Consider the following 11,904-nt stretch of genomic DNA (forward strand, 5'->3'; position numbering starts at 1 on the left):
TTTAAATAGATTTTGGCCCTTCCCTTTTGCCCCTGGATAATATGGCTTTACGATAAAAGTTTGTCTTGCTGGAACAAACATAGCTATGTCAATAGACAGTAAACAGACAGGTTTATGTGAGGTTTATGTCAGTACACATTTGTTCAGCATATTTGGTGATTCATCAATGACCTTACAAATGGAGCTTATCATCATTACAATCAACATTCAAAGTATTTGCTACCTGTCTAAATGTCTTTCTATCTCTCAATCTATGCTCTTCAGATTAGATATGTCTCTATATGGCTGAGCAAATGATTTGCACTTTTAAATTAGTTTTGATTTGCTCAATTAATGAATAGACTGAACCAATGCAGTTCCTACATTGAGCATTTTCCTCAGTGTTTCCCCTCCCCGCAATGTAGGTTTGATTGAATTCTAGTATTTTGGGTCAGTCCCTCTGGACAGTGGTTCTCTTCAGTGCTCCCTGGGGGCTGGAACTCTGTAGACAAACATTAACTTTGGGATAGACACTGTTTATTTATGTTCTACTCCTTCCACTTTTACTGCATCTACCATTTGATCAACATGAAATCCTCTCTGACTCTGCTGTGTCTGGTGGTATGGGTGAATGTGGATGCTTCATCAGCTCAGACTGGTAAGGATGTGTTTTCCTTCACTTTCTCACATGCTTGTAGTGCCCACATTGTGTTAGTATCCACCAATTGCTCTGTAAGACACTGACTAGACTATACAAAGTGAGCAAACGTAACTGATGTGTTTACTTTGCTACATTTAGATACTATTGTACATCATCATAGGGAAACAGCACATTACTCTTCTGATACGCAGGGAAAGTGACGACAATTTCTGACTTCAATTCCATATTCACTTTTTATGTTGTTGACAGAACTTCAGGAATATAAACTCAGCAAAAAAAGAAACATCCTCTCACTGTCCACTGCGTTTATTTTCAGCAAACTTAACGTGTAAATATTTGTATGAACATAACAAGATTCAACAACTGAGACATAAACTGAACAAATTCCACAGACATGTGACTAACAAAAATGGAATAATGTGTCCGTGAACAAAGGGGAGTCAAAATCAAAAGTAATATTTGCCGGTGATGTCTGGTGAGGACCTGCCTTACAACAGGCCTACAAGCCCTCAGGCCTTCCTCTTTCAGCCTATTGCGGATAGTCTGAGCACTGATGGAGGGATTGTGCATTCCTGGTGTAACTCGGGCAGTTGTTGTTGCCATCCAATGTAAATAGTCCGGTAGCCATTTGATTAATTTTTCAGCAGTCTTATGCCTTGGGGGTAGAAGCTGTTAACGAGCCTTTTGGTCCTGGACTTGGCGCTCTGGTACCCGCTTACCATGCAATAGCAGAGAAACAGTCTATGACTTGGGTGACTGGAGTCTTTGATGCCAGATCTCTGACCTCCTCCCTATAGGCTGTCTCATAGTTGTAGGTGATCAGGCCTACAACTGTCGTGTTGTCAGCAAACGTAATGATGGTGCTGGAGTCATGTTTGGTCACATAGTTGAGGGTGAACAGGAAGTACAGGAGGGGACTAAGTGGGTCCTGTGTGGCTCAGTCGGTAGAGCATGGCGCTTGCAACGCCAAGCGTCGTGGGTACGATTCCCGCTGGGGCCACTCATATGTAAAAAAAAAAGTAGTGGCCCCAGCCGACTTGTAAGTCGCTTTGGACAAAAGCGTCTGCTAAATGGGATATATTTATTTTTATTTACACACCCCTGAGCGTCCCCAGTGTTGAGGATCATCGTAGCAGACGTGTTGTTGCCTACCCTTACAACCAGTTGCAGAGGGAGGTGTTTACTCCCTGTGTCCTTAGCTTAGTGATGAGCTCCGAGGGCACTATGGTGTTGAACGCTGAGCTGTGGTCAATGAATAGCATTCTCACGTAGGTATTCCTTTTGTCCAGGTTTGAAAGGGCAGTGTGGAGTGCAATTGAGATTGCATCATCTGTTGGTCTGTTGGAGTGGTATGCAAATTGGCGTGGGTCTAGGGTATCCGGGAGGATGCTGTTGATGTGATCCATCACCAGCCTTTCAAAGCACTTCATGGCTACCGAGTACTACGGGGCGGTAATTATTTAGGCAGGTTACATTCGCTTCCTTGGGCACAGGAAGTATGGCGGTCTGCTTGAAACATGTAGGTATTACAGACTCGGTCAGGGAGAGGTTGAAAATGTCAGTGAAGACACTTGCCAGTTGGTCCACTAATTACAGTATTAATAAAAGCTCTGCAAAAAAAATCCCCTCCAAAATCCAACTCAGTGCCAAAATGGCAAGTGTGGTCTTTTGTGTGGTTCCTAGCGGTTTGTATCAGTTTTTAGTGGTTTCTAGCTCTTTCTAGCGATTTTTAGTGGTTTCTAGCGGTTACAAGCAAGCGAAGATGATAATGTACGTGATATCAACAGAGAAGTATATTTTCTGGGTGATTTAAATATTGACTGGCCATCATCAAGCTGCCCACTCAGGAAAAAACTTGCCTGCAATCTGGATTAGGTTGCCAGTAGTTACAAACGGTACAGGATTTAAATCATGAACATGTATTGATCACATCTTTACTAACGCTGTAAATATATACTTTAAAGCAGTATCCTAATCCATAGGATACAGTGATCACAATATAATAGTCAAATTGTTACGGTTTTCTTCTGGTGAAAGAGAGGAGGACAAAAATGCAGCGTGGTTACCTTTACCTGCAAGGGTAAAGATGAAAATGTGAACAATATAGTTATACAAAACAAGAAACGTGAAAAAAACAAGAACAGTCCTAACTGGTACAAAACACAGAGACAGGAACAATCACCCACGAAATACTCAAAGAATATGGCTGCCTAAATATGGTTCCCAATCAGAGATAACGATAAACACCTGCCTCTGATTGAGAACCACAGACTTTCCTAGACTACTATACTAAACACAATCCCATTACTACAAAACCACTAGACAAAACAAACCACATAAATCACCCATGTCACACCCTGGCCTAACCAAAATAATAAAGAGAACACAGATTACTAAGACCAGGGCGTGACAGTACCCCCTCCCCCAAAGGTGCGGACCTCCGGCCGCACACCTAAACCCATAGGGGAGGGTCTGGGTGGGCATCTGTCCACGGTGGCGGCTCTGGCGCTGGACGTGGACCCCACTCCATCATAGTCTTTGTCCACCTCCTTAGCGTCCTTAGATTGGTGACCCTCGCCATCGACCTTGGCCTACTAATCTCAACAAAGGGCCCCTCTGGACTGAGGGGCAGCTCCGGACTGAGGGACAGCTCGGGACTGAGTGGTAGCTCGGGACTGAGGGGTAGCTCGGGACTGAAGGGTAGCTCGGGACTGAGGGGTAGCTCGGGACTGAGGGGTAGCTCAAGACTGAGAAGAAGCTCAGGACTGAGAGGAGCTCAGGCAGGTTGACGGCTCTGGCAGATCCATGCTAACTGGCGGCTCTGGCTGCTCCATGCTGACTGGCGGGTCTGGCTGCTCCATTATGACTGGCGGCTCTGGCTGCTCCATGCTGACAGGGAACTCTGGCTGCTCATGACAGGCGGGAGACTCTGGCGGTTCATGACAGGCGGGAGACTCTGGCGGCTCATGACAGGCGGGAGACTCTGGCGGCTCATGACAGGCGGGAGACTCTGGCGGCTCATGACAGGCGGGAGACTCTGGCGGCTCATGACAGGCGGGAGACTCTGGCGGCTCATGACAGGCGGGAGACTCCGGCGGCACTGGACAGGCGGGAGACTCCGGCGGCGCTGGACAGGCGGGAGACTCCGGCGGCGCTGGACAGGCGGGAGACTCCGGCGGCGCTGGACAGGCGGGAGACTCCGGCGGCGCTGGACAGGCGGGAGACTCCGGCAGCGCTGGAGAGGAGGGAGGCTCCGGCAGCGCTTGAGAGGAGGAAGGCTCTGGCAGCGCTGGACAGGCGCACTGTAGGCCTGGTGCGTGGTGCTGGCACTGGTGGTACTGGGCCGAGGACACGCACAGGAAGCCTGGTGCGGGGAGTTGCCACCGGAGGGATGGTGTGTGGAGGTGGCACTGCACGCACCTCAGGACGAGTATGGAGAGCTGACCCAGGTGCCATCAAATCCCCGACACGCTCCAATACACCGGCTCTGGTTCTGGTTTCCTCCTTGGCTCCTTACGATAAACAGAGGGAGTTGGCTCAGGTCTGACTCCTGACTCTGCCACACTCTCCCTGTGCCCCCCCAAGAAATGTTTGGGGCTGACTCTCGGGCTTCCATCCGCGCCGCCGTGCTTTCTCCTCATACCAGCGCCTGTCCGCTTTTGCTGCCTCCAGCTCTTCTTTGGGGTGGCGATATTCTCCTGGCTGTGCCCAGGGTCCTTTACCGTCCAATTCGTCCTCCCGTGTCCTTTCCTCTTTGCACAGCTCCTGCTGCCGCTGCCTGTCACCACGCCGCTTGGTCCTGTTGTGGAGGGTGATTCTGTCACGGTTTTCTTCTGGTAAAAGAGAGGCGGACCAAAACGCGCGTGGTTATTTATACATCTTTAATGAAAGATGAAAATGTAAACAATACACTTAAACAAAACAAGAAACGTGAAAAAAACGAAACAGTCCTAACTGGTGCAAAACACAGAGACAGGAACAGTCACCCACGAAATACTCAAACAATATGGCTGTCTAAATATGGTTCCCAATCAGAGACAACAATAAACACCTTCCTCTGATTGAGAACCACTCTAGGCAACCATAGACTTTCCTAGACTACTTAACTAAACACAATCCCATAAACTACAAACCCCTAGACAAAACAAACCACATAAATCACCCATGTCACACCCTGGCCTAACCAAAATAATAAAGAGAACACAGAATACTAAGACCAGGGCGTGACACATATCTAGGATTACCAAAGTTCCAAACGCTGGGCCTAATATAGCGTAAAAAAGTTTTGTAGTGATTCATATGTTGATGATGTAAAGAATATTTGCTGGTCTGTGTTGTGTAATGAGGAGCACTTATAAAATAAAGGAGAGCCGCACAATCGAAGATCTCAGATGCAAAAATATTTATGTCCAACGTTTCGACAGACAAGCTGTCGTCATGATACCCTGACGTTGGACATATACCCTGATGAAGACAGCTTGTCTGTCATATCCTGATGAAGACAGCTTGTCTGTCGAAATGTTGGACGTAAATATTTTTGCATCTGATCTCCTAGAGTGTGCGGCTCTCCTTTATTTTTTAAGTGTTCCACTCCGCTAGCCGGCACCTCGCTGCACTTGATGCATTTATGTAACTACTTATTCCAGTTAGTAATAAGCATGCACCCATTAAGAAAATGACTGTAAAAACAGTTACATCCCCTTGGATTGATTAGGAATTGAAAAAAATGTATGGTTGAGAGGGATGAGGCAACATGTTTGGCAAATAAGTCTGGCTGCACAACCGATTGGCAAACGTACTGCAAATTAAGAGATCATGTGACTAAACAAAAAAAAAAAACTACACAATGAAACAAATATATAAAGAATATATAAAGAATGATAGTAAAACGTTATGGAGCACCTTAAATCAAAATGTTGGGGGAAAAAGCCAACTCAGCTCCTTCATTCATTGAATCAGATGGCTCATTCATCACAAAGCACACTGATATTGAAACCTACTTTAATGACCTTTTCATTGGCAAAGAAAAGCAAACTTAGGAATGACATACCAGCAACAAACACTGGCACTACACATTCAAGTAGATCGGACCAAAAGTACAACAATTGTAAAGTCAAGAGGTGTGGAAGAGGTGAAAAAAATATTTTTGTCTGTCGACAATGACAAACCTCCGGGGTCTGACAATCTGGATGGAAAATTACTGAGGATAATAGCAGATGATATTGCCACATCTTCAATGTAAGCCTACTAGAGAGCGTGTGCCCTCAGGCCTGGAGGGACGCTAAAGTAATCCCGCTACCCAAGAATATTAAAGCCCCCTTTACTGGCTCAAATAGCTGACCAATCAGCCTGTTACCAACCCTTAGTAAACTTCTGGAAATAATTGTGTTTGACCAGATACAAACCTCGTCCACAGGCTATTGCACACATATAAGCCTGGGATATCAACCATTCAAAGTTGGCCTTAGTGGGAGTGACCATAGAATTGTATGGGAATGACCTTCCTAAATAAAATATTTGTTATCATGTCCTTTGACAGCAAAAAGTTAACACAGCCACAAAGTCATCAACTCTGCCCAGTTCCACAATTTCCCTTCTTCGAGTTTCAGTTTAAACCTAATACTAACCTTTACCACACTGCTCACCTTATGCCTAACCCTAACCAATTTTGACTTTGTGGTTTTGCTATCTAGTGGAAACCATTCCCCTAGCCTCAAGAGAGAGAAAAAACAACAAGCCCTAATTTCCAGCGAGCTAATTATCAAAGGACAGAGCTAGTTAATGGCTTCACACAGATGAATAAAGACTACACACTTATAATCTTTGGTCGATTGTGGGGAAAATATCCCAATAAGAGCTACAAACACAATCTCTTTACTGCCAAGACGTCTGGCCGACTAATGCACAAGACACATGGGGAAGTTCTTAAGGTGATGATTGGTTGGTAGATTAAGCCAATGAGTAATGCACTGGGAGATTATTTTATCATATTTGACATAGTGGGTTATTTCACACAGTTATGTCCCATTTATGAACCATTTATAAAGCATGACATACTGTTGTAGATGATTTGTAACACATTATGTAGTGCTGATGAACGCATCATGAGGCCTTAATAAACTGAATGTCATTTGAAGCGGGACCGTCTCAGTCAATGTAGTTAGTTGCACTTTGATAGTTCAAACATGCTGTGCTTCATCTGCAGAGTACTGTGGTAAGCCTGAGGGTGAAGGGAGGAGAATGCGGACGATTCCTGATCGAGAACGTTATGAAAATGGGGACCAAGTGGAGTATGGATGTCTTGCAACTTGTAAGAACGGAGAGTGGGATAAGACCATCAAGGGCAAAGGTCAGTTTAAAGGGGCAATCTGCAGTTGCTACACCCATTGTTGGACTTCTAAATGAGTTACATGTACCAAATGATTCTTCAAGAACATAACTTATAAATGACTCATGAGCTCAGATGCAATACAATCATTATATTCTGATGTGCTCTGCAGAGATTTATTTTTATTTTACCTTTATTTAACTAGGTAAGTCAGTTAAGAACAAATTCTTATTTTCAATGACGGCCAAGGAACAGTGGGTTAACTGCCTTGTTCAGGGGAAGAACGACTGATTTTGACCTTGTCAGCTCGGGGATTCAATACTGCAACATTTCAGTTACTAGTCCAACGCTCTAGGCTATGCTGCCGCCCCAAATTGTGAGAACAGTGCGCAACACATCACATCCGGATTACACTTTGATTCAATTCTGATCTGAGTAATTGTTTGATGTTATTATTTTTATTTTTTTACTTCCATTCGAACAACTTAAGTCTATATTTTGCTTGCCCGACTATTTTGATTTTCACTTGACCCCCCGTACAAGCTTTAATGTCGAACCTTGCAATTGGATTGATATTTTCACACAGAGTAACACATTACACTGTTTTTACAAGATGTGGTGGAAATGGAGGAGCCAAAAGAGTGTATGGAGGAGGGTATTTGTCCATGTCTGTGCTTCACTTGCAGATTACTGTAGTAAACCTGAGGGTGCAGACACCAGAATGCTGCTGATTCCTGACCAAGAGAGATATGAAAATGGGGACAAAATAGATTATGGATGCCTTAGCGGCCCAAACACAGGCTCAAGAGGAAAAGCAACTTGCAGGAACGGAGAATGGAGTAAGACAATCGAGTGTCAAGGTAAGTCTGTAGGACTGTATTTTAAAGTACAGAAAGTACCAGGTATTTACATGAACATATGGTAATTAGACAATTATAAACTATTAATAATTGATTCATTTGAAGGTAGTTACCAGAAAAAAAATCTTCACATTTTAACATTTAATCAGGCAAGTCAGTTAAGAACAAATTCTTATTTAAAATGACGGCCTACCGGCGAACAGTGGGTTAACTGCCTTGTTCAGGGGCAGAATGACAGATTGCTCTTTGATTTGATCCAGCAACCTTTCAGTTACTGGCCCAACGCGCTAACCACTAGAATAATTAGCCCATTGCGAGAGGTGATGACACAGCAGTCCAATTACTGCATGTCCATGATTTGGAGGGCACTTCCACCACCCAGAGCCTTTTTATATTGATCATTATCACAAGAACTGTGTGATGTTTCTTGTGATTCTACTGCAATAGATTGAAATTAATATGTTTGAGTATTCCAGCATTTTGGATCAGTCCCCCACTCTTCAGTGCTCCCTGGGGGCTGGAACTCTGTAGACAAACATTAACTTTGGGATAGACATTGTTTATTTATGTTCTACTCCTTCCATTTTTACTGCATCTACCATTTGATCAACATGAAATCATCTCTGACTCTGCTGTGTCTGGTGGTATGGGTGAATGTGGATGCTTCATCAGCTCAGACTGGTAAGGATGTGTTTTCCTTCACTTTCTCACATGCTTGTAGTGACCAAAATGGTATGAACATACAAACTTCTGTATCGGTCCACTAATACAGGCAGCAATGGCCAGGACCATCCCTGAATACAGGACTGGTAAAGGTACTTTTATAATCACACCTATGTCTTCCTAGAGCCCAAGGATTTCTGTGGACCACCTCCACATCTCATGAACGGAGACACGATGGGCGGTACCAGAGAACGCTACACAAATGGAGAATCAGTTCAATATGTCTGCCAGAAGTACTACATCCTTGATCCACCTTCAGCGTTCAAGACGTGTCGTGATGGGATCTGGATAGGATCGATAACCTGTCTGAGTAAGTAGCCGTCTAAAAAAACATTGGCCCAAAGTCTCGCTTGCTAACTCCCCTTTATTTATTTATTTTTTATTTAACCTTTATTTAACCAGGTAGGCAAGTTGATAACAAGTTCTCATTTACAATTGCGACCTGGCCAAGAAAAAGCAAAGCAGTTTGACACACAACGACACAGAGTTACACATGGAGTAAAACAAACATACAGTCAATAATACAGGATAAACAAGTCTATATATGATGTGAGCAAATGAGGTGAGATAAGGGAGGTAAAGGCAAAAAAAGGCCACGAGTATGAAGCGAGGGCCAGCCAACGAGAGCGTACAGGTCGCAATGGTGGGTAGTATATGGGGCTTTGGTGAAAAAACGGATTGCACTGTGATAGACTGCATCCAATTTGTTAAGTAGGGTATTGGAGGCTATTGTGTAAATGACATCGTCGAAGTCTAGGATTGGTAGGATGGTCAGTTTTACAAGGGTATGTTTGGCAGCATGAGTGAAGGATGCTTTGTTGCGAAATAGGAAGCCAATTCTAGATTTAACTTTGGATTGGAGATGTTTGATGTGGGTCTGGAATGAGAGTTTACAGTTTAACCAGACACCTAGCTATTTGTAGTTGTCCACGCATTCAAAGTCAGAGCCGTCCAGAGTAGTGATGATGGACAGGCGGGCAGGTGCAGGCAGCGATCGCTTGAAGAGCATGCATTTAGTTTTACTTGTATTTAAGAGCAATTGGAGGCCACGGAAGGAGAGTTGTATGGCATTGAAGCTTGCCTGGAGGGTTGTTAACACAGTGTCCAAAGAAGGGTCAGAAGTATACAGAATGGTGTCGTCTGCGTAGAGGTGGATCAGAGACTCACCAGCAGCAAGAGCGTCATCATTGATGTATACAGAGAAGAGAGTCGGTCCAAGAATTGAACCCTGTGGCACCCCCATAGAGACTGCCAGAGGTTCGGACAGCAGACCCTCCAATTTGATACATTGAACTCTATCAGAGAAGTAGTTGGTGAACCAGGCGAGGCAATCATTTGAGAAACCAAGGCTGTCGAGTCTGCCGATGAGGATGTGGTGATTGACAGAGTCGAAAGCCTTGGCCAGATCAATTAATACGGCTGCACAGTAATGTTTCTTATCGATGGCGGTTAAGATATCGTTTAGGACCTTGAGCGTGGCTGAGGTGCACCCATGACCAGCTCTGAAACCAGATTGCATAGCAGAGAAGGTATGGTGAGATTCGAAATGGTCGGTAATCTGTTTGTTGACTTGGCTTTCGAAGACCTTAGAAAGGCAAGGTAGGATAGATATAGGTCTGTAGCAGTTTGGGTCAAGAGTGCCCCCCCTTTGAAGAGGGGGATGACCGCAGCTGCTTTCCAATCTTTGGGAATCTCAGACGACACAAAAGAGAGTTTGAACAGGCTAGTAATAGGTGTGGCAACAATTTCGGCAGATCATTTTAGAAAGAGAGGGTCCAGATTGTCTAGCCCAGCTGATTTGTAGGGGTCCAGATTTTGCAGCTCTTTCAGAACATCAGCTATCTGGATTTGGGAGAAGGAGAAATGGGGAAAGCTTGGGCGAATTGCTGTGGGGGGTGCAGTGCTGTTGACCGGGGTAGGAGTAGCCAAGTTGAAAGCATGGCCAGCCGTAGAAAAATGCTTATGGAAATTTTCAATTATAGTGGATTTATCAGTGGTGACAGTGCTTCCTATCTTCAGAGCACTGGGCAGCTGGAAGGAGGTGTTCTTATTCTCCATGGACTTTACAGTGTCCCAGAACTTTTATGAGTTCGTGTTGCAGGAAGCAAATTTCTGCTTGAAAAAGCTAGCCTTGACTTGTCTAACTGACTGTGTATAATTTAACGATCGAAATGGAATGGAATTCAAGTTCAATTGATTAATATTTTAAAATCCATCTAGAATTGAAAGGTAACTGTTGAACCATGCTCCTGAGGCATTGACAAGTGGTATTCCTCAAGGATCTATGGGTATAGTGATAACATTCATTAAAATGAAAAACAACTAAATATCTTTGGCCCTTGCAGGACACGTTCACACACTGATTCCTGTACCATCTTCTCATTTCAGAACCCTGCACTGTGGATGAAGAGCTGATGAACACACAGAACATCCAATTTAAATATCCTCCAAAAGATCAAACTAAACTCTATTCCACACATGGAGATCATACCACTTTTAAGTGTACTGGTCATCTTAGACTGAGCCCAGGTAGCGTTGATTTTCGTCAGCAGTGTATGAACGGGTTCATGAACTTGCCTCATTGCCAATAGTGGCTTCGTCTTACGCAAAGAGATGGCCACTGGATTGTTGGGCAAACATGTCAATGAATAACCCCTGTCAATAGTTTGCTCAAAATACTTTCAGATTCATTGTCTGAATAAATGTATGGTATTTCATGATTGTCCAACATGAAATAAAGTGCTGCTGGTTCATATTTACTGATCTACTTTGATTCTTTTAATTGGATCCATGGAATAATATTATCACACACACACAACCAAGCTTTCTCAAGTTTGTGGTGCTGGGAATGAATTTCTCAAAGTTCACTATAAAGATTCACAAAGTATTGTTTTACAATATCTTAGCAACCAGACAAATGTTTATGTGATGTTCAACTGCATCATCATCACATAGTGCCATGATGACGTGTTCCTTCCTGTTGCTGGCATCCTGATCATTTAAGCAGGAATATTGTCTTTCAATTCTCATATGCAAGAAAACTTTTAATGTCATGTTTTATGTATGGTTCGTCAAGTTGGCTGGCTAATATGGGGCTAAGGTGAGCCATGGCAGTACAGACATACTCCCAAGGTGCAGAAATAGATTTTGTCCCTCCCCTTTTGCCCATGGAAAACATGGCTTGACGGGAAAAGGAGGCACTGGCTTGCTGGAACAAACATTAGCCATGTCAATAGACAGTGAACAAGGTTTATGTACAGTAAGGGTTATGTTAGTCCAGGTTTTGTGATTGAATAATGACAAAATGCTTCAATAGATCTTATCCACATTCTAACTACAGTATGTGATTCCTG

General features: G+C 43.9%; 1 protein-coding gene across 1 annotated transcript; it reads left to right on the forward strand.

Annotated features, from left to right (window-relative positions):
- Positions 1-479: 479 nt before the first annotated feature.
- Positions 480-11,310, forward strand: LOC135513217 (coagulation factor XIII B chain-like). Its single transcript, XM_064936021.1, has 6 exons — positions 480-637; positions 6,846-6,989; positions 7,655-7,807; positions 8,501-8,509; positions 8,676-8,861; positions 10,940-11,310. Exons 1-6 carry the CDS (start codon positions 523-525, stop codon positions 11,140-11,142), a joined length of 810 nt encoding a protein of 269 aa, XP_064792093.1. The 5' UTR covers positions 480-522; the 3' UTR covers positions 11,143-11,310.
- The last annotated feature ends 594 nt before the right edge of the window (positions 11,311-11,904 follow it).

The sequence above is a fragment of the Oncorhynchus masou genome, chromosome 24 (genome assembly GCF_036934945.1).
Source record: "Oncorhynchus masou masou isolate Uvic2021 chromosome 24, UVic_Omas_1.1, whole genome shotgun sequence".
Classification (NCBI taxonomy): Eukaryota; Metazoa; Chordata; class Actinopteri; order Salmoniformes; family Salmonidae; genus Oncorhynchus; species Oncorhynchus masou.

What these genes read in the sequence shown, in the direction of transcription:
- LOC135513217 (XM_064936021.1), top strand. Translation starts at nt 523, where the DNA reads ATGTTCTACTCCTTCCACTTTTACTGCATCTACCATTTGATCAACATG. An exon ending in TGCTTCATCAGCTCAGACTG is followed by an intron (nt 638 to 6,845) that starts GTAAGGATGTGT and finishes CTTCATCTGCAG; the next exon opens with AGTACTGTGGTAAGCCTGAG. An exon ending in TAAGACCATCAAGGGCAAAG is followed by an intron (nt 6,990 to 7,654) that starts GTCAGTTTAAAG and finishes CTTCACTTGCAG; the next exon opens with ATTACTGTAGTAAACCTGAG.